Raw genomic sequence first — 12,442 nt, 5'->3', positions numbered from 1 at the left:
TTGGTGTTTTTAAGCTATTTTTTATGTTATAAATGGAGGTAACATTTCTAAGACATCTTCATACAATCCTGTTATAAGCATCTCATTTAGAAAACAATGACTTCTGCAACCAATTCAACTTTGACAAAGATGGTAGCCAATTCGAAATACATATTGTGTTTCTGGATGTTTCTCTTCATCGCTGCACTGGTTATTGTTGTTTTCGGAATCTGTCCACTCATCTCCAGTTGCTACTTGTATTGCAAAAAAAGGAAAGAGCAAGGATACACCTGCCTCGTGGATCCCAATACAGGAAATCAATGTTACCACAGGACTCACATGTCAGCAAGAGGGTTGTTTGCGGATGATGAATTTGAAGAAGAAACAATTGTCTAAATCATGTTTCAGAAACTATAAATATCTGAATTCCTTGATTTTCTGAATGAATTAATGTTGTGTTATTGGAAATTGGACGGCATACAGTTGATATTAACTCAAAAACAGATTTTTTCACCAACAGCTCAAAACCTAAAGAAAAAATGTATAGAATGTTTAATGCTATTGTTTCAAATTATTTGAATAGCACAGAAGACCTGTTTTATGTTGTATATTAGTGATCAAAAATGGTAAAAGAAAATAAATCCGCAAATTAATTATCAACTTGATACAGCCGGATAAAATCTCGAGTGCAAAACAATCAAAGGCTGAGAAACAACAAAGTGAATGGTTTAAAGTCAGCTGGAGATCTCAGGAAACTCAAAGTAGATAAGTACTAGAGAATTCATGATCATCCTAATATTGTTAAAAGTTTACTACATTTGCTAGTAAGGATTAATTCGACTATTGTAAAATAAAGCTTAGTTAATATATTACTTGTGAGAAAAAATACATTGACTCATACAGGAAATTGCAATTATGCGTGTTTTTTTTCATAAGTTGTTGTTTTTCTTCCTAGTTACAGCTTTCCTCAAGTGTGGTTCTTTTTGGCGACTCTTGATTCATGCAGCGCAGAATTTTTTTTTCATAGCAATATGCGTGCGAGTAATACCAAAAAGCTCAAAGACAATTCCGAAAAGAGAAAGAACATCATAAATCATAAAGTCCGTCTAAACTCTATAGCGGTGGGATCACTTGGCAATAGAAGATTGTTCAGTTGTTTCTTACATTGGTGTTCCTTTTTGAAAAGTTTTACTTTTTGAGTTTCCCTTTGAGAAATTTCATTTATTCTTCCGAAAGTCATAGATAACACTTCACAATTATTTCACAATGGTTCTCGTCACCCTTTTTTGAAATTTTTTTTTTTCAGAACTTTGAAAATAGCCAAATGGGAGCGGGCCCAACCAGAGTGTTCCCTACGTCCCAATTCGAGGAAACGGAGAGACATGAGCTTGGTTTTAACGATGAGGAGGTTCAAAAACTGATTCACTATTTAATTTCACTATTATTTTTATAGATCGATCCCGCAAACATTGTGTATCCTACCGAATATGAAACTTTTGCTCACTTGGGACTCCTGCTCTGCTGCACAATTGGAATCTTAACATCTATCCTGTTCATCAGTTTTGCGACTGCTGTCGAGTTGACTACAGAACGAAGTTCTAAAACTTCTTGATGTGAGGCAGAATCACTCAATGAATACTATGATTTATTGTTGTAGTTTTTGTTAGATACGGAAGGTTTTATAATTTAATGAAATTTAAAAATCCGAGTCATTTTCATTTTTTTATGGCGCAGACTGAATTCAAAAGTTACATCATAATTGAGAGAAGTTGAAACACTACTGAAATTTATCAAAAAAGTTTTAAAAACATACAAGTAGTCATATAGAGAAGAAAATAAAAAGATTCTCTCACTAATCCTTTTCCCCAGTGACTGACTGATTGACGAGGAAGCCAGAGGACAATATATTGTCATAAGCCACGCATTAAATAGCCCGCCGCTTCAAAAAAAGGTAAAAATAAAATGCTTTGTTTTAGTCCCTCATATTTTCTTCCTTGGCTTGTTTTTTTTTTTCACAAATACATTCAATACACATTTCCAAGTACCATTAAAAACTAGACAAAAATAAATAAAAATTAGATTGGGTTAAGAGTTTTTGGTTGTATGAATTTCTAATTAGGACCGACCTAATTAATGGGAAGTATTCTTTACTCTATTTGTGTGGCAATAGATGAATAGAAAGAAGTGAATTGTGGTTTAGTAATTATAACTACATTATTTGTGAACTCATCGGTATTTTATATATCCGCATAGAAAGACTGGACTCCCCTTTACTCTAATCTCTTTTCCTGACATATTTTCCACCGTAATCTTGCTAAGCCGCTTTGAAATCGCGCCCCTCGAATTATTCGTTTAAATTCGGGTTCGCAGTAAACCTATTATTAAGTCTCTTCGAAACGCCTCGATATTGCTCCGAAAAAGACGGTTGCTATTGGATACAGCGAGCGCGTACTCCTCTTTTTCCGTAGGTGTCCTTCTTCTTCCAACCTATCATTAATCCAAAATGTGATCCGCAAAGCACGGAAAACCCCTATCAAATGAGAGAGCAAGAAGAAAAGCAAAAACAAAAAACTTTGAAGGTGAAAAAACGTGAACAAAACGACCTGTGATTCCCAGGTCGTTTTGATTATTTGAACATGGGCAATTTCAAGAATTCAAATTTGTGAACAAATGTGTCTTTCTAACCAAATTTTGTGCACTTCAAATTTAATAAATACGATTTTCATCAACTATAACATCACGAAACAGTGCAGAATAACATAACTTTTTCTTTTAAAAGAGATGATATTTAATTTTAGCCTACATTACCAGAACATTGGTACGATGAAAAAAGAGGTTAAAACACCTTAAGATTGAGAGAGAATTTGAAAAACCTACGAAAACCCTACTTGAGAATTGAATGTTTTGAATAATTTATAATATATGTCAGTAATATTTGTGAAAAAAAAGAATAAAGAAAAATGACGAGAAAGATTACTAAGGTTGAAGTGAATCAATAACAAATAACAACACAAAATTGTTCAAAATGCTAAAACAATTTGAAAATAAAATAAACTATTTGACAATAATTATATCAGTAATTATCTGAATATACTCTCCTTCCCTTATTTATGTTTTTTCTCTTGAAACGATTTAGATCGATTCTCCTTATTCAGTGGAGAGATCAAGCCACGGGTTGAAATCTTCGGCAAATCGAACCACACGTGGTCCATAAACCTGTAATAAAAGTCATTAAAACATTTGAAGATACAAAATTTAAATTTACCTTTGGCAGACACAACTGTTGTTTCTTCATCAGAGCCTTTCTCTCTGCCGAATTGAAACAATTGCAATCGATGAAGATGGGAAGCACAAACGGTTGAAGGTTCTCTAACAGATACGTGCGTTTTTGAGCATCAGTCTTTTTTGTGTAACTAGTTCTGGTTCTGGAATTTTCGAATCCCAGCATAATGTTTTCTTCGTCCGTGAGTTTCAAGTCTTTCCAGCGTTGAATCTTTTCATCATTGCACAATTTTTCAAAAACTTCGCGATCCATGAATTTATTTAATTCTTTTTCATTAGCCTTACATGCTGAAATCAATTTTCTCTCCTCATTCGTGAAATTAACATGGTTAGACGGTCTTGTCGTGCCAGTTATCATTTGATACGTTTGACAGAGCAGACACAATTTCTCGATATCTGATGATTCTTTCAGCAGCTTGGCATAGTTAGTGCATCCGTGACGAGGCTCAAATTCCACTGGATTACACAGAGAATGATGACATATACAGGCCGCATTAAACATGTAAAAACGAATGAATTGAAAACGGAATAGATGAATATCCGTTATGTTGAAATTGGGCATCTGTAAGAAACTTAGTCAATTGTTTAGTGATGAAGATTAGTAGTAAAAACTCGCAAGTCTCAGAAAGAAAGTTTTTTAAGGTGCGGGTTTCAAACGATCTATAAATTTGATTCTGGGTATTTTCGACTACGGGGAGTTACTGCCATCAAAACCTGCTAAATGTCTCTGGTAGCCAAGTTATGAGATTTTAAACGTTTCATACGGTTGAGCTTTTTTTTTACATGGAATTCCAAATTGGCAAATAGTATACATAACGATTTATATAATATATAGATGTTCTCATTTTTTCCAACGTACAAGCACAGGTAAACCACTTGGAACAAAAATAAAATTGCGCGGTGGCGTATATACGGCCGATTGGAATTCCATGTGAAAAAGCTTAATCATATAAAACGTTTGAGAGCTCAGAAATGGACTTCTCGTAGTCGAAAGTATCTATAACCACAATTATAGATTGTTTGAAAGTCGCGTCTCCAACGACTTCCCGTGTCAGAAGGTATTCAGATAACTTACCACTAATTTCCGCAATTTTTCATGGGTTACGTACTCGTCCATGGCTTGCTGAAAGAGTCGAAGAGCTTGCCATTTGGATAGAATCTTGGTGGTTGGAGGTAAGGAAGAGAGAATATTCTCAATATTCTCAAGACTCTTTGCGAATGAATATTCATTCTCCATCAAATGCTGTAAAACTGTCTCGAACTGCACTTGTCCGTGAAACTGTCTCCAAACTGCTCTCCAGTAAACATTCCGAGTTTCCTGCACAAAGATCTCTTCATCTTTTACATTTTCAATTACATTCGATCTCCAAGTGAGCTCCTCTTGCAATTCAGCATTACTATGGTATTCGATGGGATTGGTTGTCAACATGGCGGGAATATTAACTAGATACTCGTTTCCAACTCTACTACTCTTTTTTTCAATTTTAACTGTTTTTGTTGGTTCATTTTCTTGACTCTCTTGAATTTGATTTGTTAAGGTAGAAATTGCTGATGAAACGGGATCACATTGTGCGGATGAGTTGGAATTTTTAGAAGTTTTGAGGAGATGAGCATCAGATTGAGGCGGCGTAAATTTCAAACCATCAGGCTTTTTAATCGTCGAATCATCAATGGAATGGAATAATTCAGTATCAATTTCGCCGGTTGTGCCTAAAACGAATTTTTAAATCAATGAATTTGAAATTGTGCGTTCCTACTCTCAGAGTCTTCTCTCCTTGCTTTTGCAGTACCATCAGTATCGGACATAGAAACTGATTCCGGCTCTTTGCTAAGTTCCATGTTATTTTCTGATGATTTGTCTCGGAATGTGTCGTCACAACGATAAACACGAGTTTTCATTACTAAAACGGGAAATTAAAAGAAGTTTCATTAAAACTTCTTTAACAAAAACGGAAAAACGAAGATATCACAATTTGAAATACTAACAAACTATACAGAATTTACAAACGTCGCAAGTTTATGGTGTCCGTAAAAAACCGAGATATCAAGGCTGATTTACCTTGAATAAATATGGTGAAACGATAAAAGTTAGCTAAGCAACAATGAATACACATACATGTTAGAAATCATTAAAAACTGAATCCGGACGGAAAAAAATCAGAAAAATACAACGATGAGGTTATTTCCCTCCAAATGAAGTATATTGATGGTAAGTGCAACGGGGCGCGTTTGCATTATGAAGCATGACCATGCTCAGTGTCGAGTAGACAATGACTTAACTAAAAAAAAGTAATTGAAAATCATCAAAAATTTGAGGTAGGGAACTCTCCGGTGCATTGGATTAATAAATTTATCGACTTCAACTTTCGTTAAAATGAATAATTAGGAGGCGTTTCTTTCCATGACAACTCCCGGCTATCGACCACCTTTTACCTAAGCTGCGTCTACATATCCACACGTGTTCATTAAATCCCCTGTTCCGGAGCGACCATCTGCCAAATATGGTTACTAATTTCGTTCTCAAATTTCTTTCTCTTTTATAAACTTACCAGCCTGTCTTCCCCGCCTTCGGCGGTTAAGCCGGCTGGCCTCTTCTCATTTACGTGGCAACCCTTTTTCAAATGTGCCCACTTGGCCGAGTGGTCTAAAGCGGCGGCCGTGTCCATGGCAGGCTAGTTCGATTTGCCCGCTGGCTCTGTTTCTCTTCTCTTTCCAAAACCGTTGCGGACATCGCCTCAGACAACGCCCAATTGTCTTTTATATATAAGAATGATTGCAATTCTAAATAGTCATCAACTATCTAGTCACTAATCTTTGCCACCAATGTAACCAGTGTGGAAATGATTTCATAGCACACAAATATATTGACAAGTACCCCCTTCTTGTTTTGAAGTGTATCCAACCTAGTTTCTAGACACATCATTTGAAAGTTTTTGAAAAACGCTCCACAATCTGACAAATTGTTGTCCATAATATCCATGTCTCTGGCAAAAGGTTTTGTCGATTTGTTTTTACTTTTTTATTGGTGTTATTTTTCCGAGTTTTAAGTATTCTGATATGATATTTCCGACCTTTTTGCATATAAAAATTTTTATCCAACCAAGTTTCTAGGCACATGACACGAAATTTTGTGCATTAGAGAGAAACAATCCGAAAGACGAACACCTTTTGTTTATAGTATCCATGCCCACCAGTTACGTGCTTTCGTCGCCAACCCAGTCTCTTCCATCTTTTCTTTTTTTTTGGTGAAAAAGCTTCCAACTTTTTCATATTCCTGTGACAACGTTTTCAAATCTTTTCGATTTCAGTCATATATATTTTTGTAAGCAACTTTCCAGTAGTTCATAGTTGATATCACAATACAGCGGTGTACCATATGGTTAAAAAAAACCATAGGCAAAAGATGTTGAACAGTTTTTAGAAATGTCCTAACATCCGAAAGAAAATCTTTAGGTTTCCAGAACGGCAGATGATTTTAGAGGTTTCTTCCATGTATAATTTCTGAGAATCGATACTCAAATTTCACTTTCGCTTTCTATGACTGTCCCTGGTGACCAGTTTCCTCTTTGGATGTTTAATCCGCTCTCTTGGCGGAGCAACCATTTGTCGAGTCGCACACAATTCTCAAACTATCGTTTTTGTTCACTTTCACCAAAATCGTTGTCCAGAGTATCCATGCCTACTGGCAACAGACCTTGAAGCAAATTTTTCGTTATTTTTCTTCCATTTTTTTCTCAGTTGGCAAAAAAGGTTTAGCTTTCTTTTTTTCTTTTGTCACGTATTCAAAGTTTTCAAAATTAGGTAGACAATCTGTTTGTGAGCTATTTATCATCATCAAACTCGATTGTACAAACGTGCCGCATATCTTTGGAAAGTACCTATTGTCATGTGAACATTGACGTACCTGACGCGCCTCCTGGGTCTTTTCAGATAACAACATCTGTTCACTCTAATCAATATCAGCACCTCGATATAATCACTTTCGGATTTTCGTTTGCTTTTCCCCTTCTCTTTTTTTCGTATCTGACAGTGTTTTCCTTCCTAGTTTTTATAGCAACATTGATGCGAACTCTATATTTACAGAAATCAGCCTCCAAGTCTTCCAATCATGCCATCCCCCACCACTATGTTCCTCGTCTCAGTTGCGATTGCTTTCCTGGGAGCCATCGCACTCCACGTCCTTCGTCGGATCGTCGGGCGGATTCTGCACGAACGGCGCCAACGACTGGAGATCCGGCGGAACAACAACGAAGTTCAAGCCGAAGACGGCAATGCTGGCGACGAGTACGAAGTCATAAACCTCCACCAGTTCTTATTGGAGGCGAGTGACTTCGCCCAGGACGATATCATGCGAGCCTGGCTTGCTCGCCGTGGTGATCGTTATTAAATTGAGTCTTGCTTTCTAATTTTTCAAGAAATATTCATATTTTATATTATTCTATGACATTATTCAATGATATCTGACATTTTATTCATTTGAAAATAAACAAAGAAATAAGAAAAATTGCTTGTTTTTTTGTTCAAGTTCAGATCGATGAAGTAGTCTCAGTAGCAAATTCACTCTTGGAACCCTTCGCTCTTTTAATGTTCCGTATTTATTCGGTTCCCGTCATGCACCTGCTGTGAAGTCGAATTGTGCGATTCTGCTCTGAAAAGACAGTTGCTATGGGATTCAACGAGCGCTCTCTCCTCTAATGTAAGCCTCAGACGCCGCAACCTATCATTACGTCTTAGTATGATGCCTGCGGTAGTGAATAGCTTTATCGAGTGAAAAAGAGGGAAGGTAATTGGAGAAATGAGTAAGCATGTATTAAGCAACACAGAAACGAAGATATTTTGAAAAAGAAAAGTTCCGAGAATCCGGTTTTTCTTGAATCATAAATGTTGGCGGGCCGGACAAAAAAGCTGAAAATCTGAAAATCGAAACACGACCGGGATTGGGTTTTTTGACAGGTTTGGCTTAAACACATGAAATCATATAAAATGCTTTTGAAACCAATAATTTCTGAGGGGTTTTCTTGTTTAAGACCGTTAAAAAGGGTGAACGTGTATCAAGTAGATTTTTAGGTTTTATGCTTTTTTTTACAAACAGGCATGCAACACACCTTGAGACAATTTCCGTACTAACACTGTAATGCCGCAGAGTGACACATCTCAAATCTTGAAAAAAGGTATGCTCTCTTTTTTTTTAACTTGGCTTTAAGAATTTTTAATTGATTCTCCTCGCTTTGCAATTATAATGAAAAAATTGTTCATTTGAAAAAAGAAAAGCTAGAAATACTATACTAGTGATTTCTTCTACTATCCCTTGATATCTTGACACTTAGGGAGACACGTTATATGATGTTTCAGATCTGCTGTTGATCAATGTGTTTATTTTAACATTCCACATATATGTCATTTCTAAATTGTTACGTTCTGATACTGTTCTTGTTTTCCATGATCTTTTCGTATGTGACAGGTATGTGTGGCATGAGAGTGAACAAGTAATGTTGCAAAGGAGGATTAACTACAAGATGCACAACAAATAATAATCTGTTGCATATAATTGACGTCACCTGTTAGGGCTAGTAAACAGTTTTTGCACATCATGCTGCTTTGGTGCTTTTTCTTATGTTTTGTCAGTGTAATGTACCTTACTGTTGTTTTAATTTCCTCATTTTTAGTGAAATTGTAGGAGTCTACTGTCTTTTTTCATTTGATTTCAAAACACAGTTCTATAACAATAAAAGTGATGACTTGTGCATCTAAGTAGCTGTTATAATTTTCTTTAGTATGAATTCATACTCTTTTTGCGAACTTAAGAGCTGTTTTCCAAAATTTAATATTTTTTCATTTTTCAACAACTCTACTGTACATCCAAAAAAGTACATATAAGTGTCAAACTCCAGAATTTTGAAAACTGTAGGACTCCGCATCACCCCATATCCCTCATTCCATCGGTTCTACTTTTCATGTTCCCCTCTATTTTTTTTACTCGAAACTGTCTCGTGAGGGACCGTCTCCAGTTTTTTGTATCTTTATGTTTTCCTTGCGTCCCAATAAATATACATAATATTTATATCACCGTCAACTATTTGTATAAGAACTCGATCAATAACGCGGTCCGTCTAGTAGTGACCTCATTCTACGTGTAGTGTCCTATTGAGAGTGTTCTCCCGTGACGTGGCAGGTGGTGAGAACCCGTGCAGGTGGCCGCCCTCTTCTCTTCCTGTTATGTTTACGATCGCCCAAATTCCACTAACAGGCAATTTTTAGTTACGATCTAGTAATTTATCTTATTGATTTGTTTTTACACTCGTCATTTTCTTTCCATCGTGAATTTGATTTTGTCTATAATATACAATACCCAGAAAATTTGTTTTCCTTGTGTCTCCTTTTCACTCTCAAACTTTTTTCTCTTATTTATTTTTAATTTTCAGGAGAAACGTCCAGCTAAAACATACAACAATTAATGCGATGTTCGCAAAACTTAGTCACTGTCTCCTTCAACGAATTGGTTCTGGATCATTTGGAGATGTTTCGATGGTATCGCTCCCCGGAAACTCCCAGCTTGTAGCTATGAAAAAAGTGAGACGAACCGAAAAAGTCACCTTCGAGCAAATCGACAATGAGTACAACATTCATCGATTTTTGACAGAAAACGATGGCCACCCGAATCTTGTCACTTTGCTTGCACGTGGTGATGGAAAAAGATCTACTTACATGTACATGGAGTATGTCGAGGGTGGCACCGTATCCAGTAATATGCCGAAATCTGGATATCCCGCATCCACTGCGCAGCGTCTCTTCAAACAGCTCATTAATGGAATCGAGTATGTGCACAAGAAGGGGTTCGTCCATAGAGACATCAAGCCGGACAACCTGCTTCTGAGTTCTAATGGTAAGTTCGTACCATGATAGCAGTAATTTACAAACAAAACATTTTTAGGCGTTCTGAAAATCTGCGATTTCGGATTCGCCTGCTCTTTCCGTGACGAAGCTGGAAAAGAGCTCAAACTTGACGAACGTGTTGGAACAGAAGAATACGCCGCCCCGGAGGTTTCAACAGAGGATGAATTCGATGGTCAACCCACAGATTGGTGGTCGTGCGGCGTAACTTTGTTCTACATGACAATTGGATCGGCGCCATGGAAAAGTGCTCATTGGTAAGTTTTGATTTCAACCACTGGTGCACATCGCTTTGTTTTTCAGGTCGGACCCTGCCTACAATGACTGGAGAAATACGAACTGGAGTGCTCGTGAGAATTGGAGATCTCTGGAACCGAGAGTCCGTGGTGAGTAGGAAAAAAGTTGATAGGGTTAATAGATATGTGTCCAAAACCAAAATCTTCATAAGAAATTATTTAATTTTTCAGACCTCCTATGCAAAATCCTTGTTGAGAATCCAGAGCTTAGAGCTAATCTGAAGGGCATTCAAAGTCACCAATGGTTCACTGCCAATCAAGACGAACTGGCAAATTCTTCTGCTCAGCCAACAATCGAATGTGATAGACAGGATGAATCCAGAAATAATTTGAATGCTGATACTGACTCAACCGGTTCTGTGTTGTTTCTGCGAGAAGTCGAAAAGAGCAGTTCGGTTGTGTTTCTCAAAACTGTCAAACAAAGCGGATCAATAATTTATGTGAAAATGGTCAATGCTGAGACTGCTCAGTCACTGCTTCCGATCAATTTATCTGAAAATTTGGAGAAAAAGACGGCTCGAAAGGGACTCAAACGTAAAATTATCGAATATGGTGACAAGGATGTGGATTCGAAGCAGAGAAACATTGCATAAAAGTCAAATACACGTTTATTTATTAATTTTAGGTAATTTTTGGTTCTTTTAACTTTAGATAATTTTCGGTTAATTTTGGTTTATTCGTTCGGTCTCATTTGGTTATTACCGTTTCTTGTGAATCTCAAAAATTTTATAATAGTTCTTTAAAGCGTCTTTTTTAATCATAAACTTTTTTTATGATAGTAGTCTAGCGTCTCTTTCTTTTTGTAATATGATATGTGATCAATAAAGTATATGGAAATTTTAATTAGTGTACTCAAAATTGTCTTCTTTTGAAAAACGAAAACGATTAGAATATGTTCAAAAAGAAAAACTGCAGTATGGTTCTAAAATACCAAGTCAAAGTGTCCCACCGACAATTTTTGGTAATCCTGTTTCTAATTATGTAGAGACTTTGGAGGCAGTCCAGAGCTTCGAAAACACAATTATCAAATTTGAAACGTCTTATTTCAAGGTCAAGTTTGAATTTGAAAAATTGCTGAACAGGTTGTCATCTGGATTTCTGGAATGCTGAAATGAATCTCAGGTAGGCTTCGGATGGTAACTGAATCGATCAATGGGAACCGACAGACGCAATAAGAGCACAATGCGATGGGTTATGTCTGCAAAGAGAAATCGAGACAAATCCAGGCTAAAAACGTATGGACTGTTTTGAACATTATAGTATGAACAGAAACAATTTCATCCATGCAACTGAAATTTTGATAACTCCCTTTTGATAACTCCCACCAAAAATTTTGATAACTCCCACCAAATTTTCATATGCCTTTTTTCATACGAATGAGCATGCAAGCCGACGGATTTTAGAGTTTATCATCCCCAATATTTGTGACCCTAATTCGTTCTGTTTTTCGTTCTGTTTTCCTCTCTTTAAATCTTGATAGCTTTAATTATCAGGCAGTATCAACTTTATACGAAAACAGGCATCATCAACAAATTGTTCAGAACCCAATGTTTCAAACTCAGAACATTGTAGTTTTTCCTAAACATGTTATATCATTTCGATTACACCATTTTTCATTTCAACAGACTTGTTTATGCTCCACCCTGTTCATTCTCAGAAAGGTCACACAAATAGTTGATAATTGTAGCTCACAATTTCAAAAAGTTCCAGTCTTGAAACGAATAATATTCGTAGATTGTTTTTAAAAAAACTCGTTGCCATGTTAGCATTGACGCACCTGATAATTCTCTAGGGCATCCTCAGTTGACAACATTCCCCTCTTTTTTCTAATGAGTATAAAAGCTTGTGTAGAAGCTGATTAATTTCATTTCTTGTTATTTATATCTGGTGTTTTGAGCTGCGGAATATTCTTTTTTAGTCGTCTATTGTGTTTTTTGAAGTTTTAGCAGCCAACTCTAAAATTTACATTCTTACAGAACATCGATTCTCAAAGG

The 12,442-nt window shown here is 36.4% G+C and overlaps 5 protein-coding genes across 5 annotated transcripts; 4 read left to right on the top strand and 1 right to left on the bottom strand.

Moving 5' to 3' along the window:
• Nucleotides 1-96: 96 nt before the first annotated feature.
• GCK72_026142 (uncharacterized protein) lies at nucleotides 97-375 on the top strand (the record flags this gene model as incomplete). Its single annotated transcript, XM_053736684.1, has 1 exon — nucleotides 97-375. One exon carries the CDS (start codon nucleotides 97-99, stop codon nucleotides 373-375), a length of 279 nt encoding a protein of 92 aa, XP_053580250.1.
• Nucleotides 376-1,303: 928 nt separating this feature from the next.
• GCK72_026141 (uncharacterized protein) lies at nucleotides 1,304-1,591 on the top strand (the record flags this gene model as incomplete). The annotated part of the gene is made up of 2 exons (XM_003101854.2): nucleotides 1,304-1,387; nucleotides 1,433-1,591. 2 exons carry the CDS (start codon nucleotides 1,304-1,306, stop codon nucleotides 1,589-1,591), a joined length of 243 nt encoding a protein of 80 aa, XP_003101902.2.
• Nucleotides 1,592-3,126: 1,535 nt separating this feature from the next.
• Nucleotides 3,127-5,100, bottom strand: GCK72_026140 (uncharacterized protein; the record flags this gene model as incomplete). Its single annotated transcript, XM_003101882.2, has 4 exons — nucleotides 3,127-3,195; nucleotides 3,245-3,823; nucleotides 4,337-4,971; nucleotides 5,019-5,100. 4 exons carry the CDS (start codon nucleotides 5,098-5,100, stop codon nucleotides 3,127-3,129), a joined length of 1,365 nt encoding a protein of 454 aa, XP_003101930.2.
• Nucleotides 5,101-7,369: 2,269 nt separating this feature from the next.
• GCK72_026139 (uncharacterized protein) lies at nucleotides 7,370-7,648 on the top strand (the record flags this gene model as incomplete). The annotated part of the gene is made up of 1 exon (XM_003101921.2): nucleotides 7,370-7,648. The coding sequence occupies one exon, from the start codon at nucleotides 7,370-7,372 to the stop codon at nucleotides 7,646-7,648; it is 279 nt and encodes a 92-aa protein (XP_003101969.2).
• A 2,072-nt stretch (nucleotides 7,649-9,720) lies between these two features.
• Nucleotides 9,721-11,041, top strand: GCK72_026138 (uncharacterized protein; the record flags this gene model as incomplete). Its single annotated transcript, XM_003101836.2, has 4 exons — nucleotides 9,721-10,144; nucleotides 10,193-10,409; nucleotides 10,456-10,538; nucleotides 10,620-11,041. 4 exons carry the CDS (start codon nucleotides 9,721-9,723, stop codon nucleotides 11,039-11,041), a joined length of 1,146 nt encoding a protein of 381 aa, XP_003101884.2.
• Between the last annotated feature and the right edge of the window lie 1,401 nt (nucleotides 11,042-12,442).

This window comes from Caenorhabditis remanei, chromosome X, assembly GCF_010183535.1.
Source record: "Caenorhabditis remanei strain PX506 chromosome X, whole genome shotgun sequence".
Taxonomy (NCBI): domain Eukaryota; kingdom Metazoa; phylum Nematoda; class Chromadorea; order Rhabditida; family Rhabditidae; genus Caenorhabditis; species Caenorhabditis remanei.
Note: the sequence above shows the minus strand (reverse complement) of the source record. Positions and strands in the feature narration are given on the sequence as shown.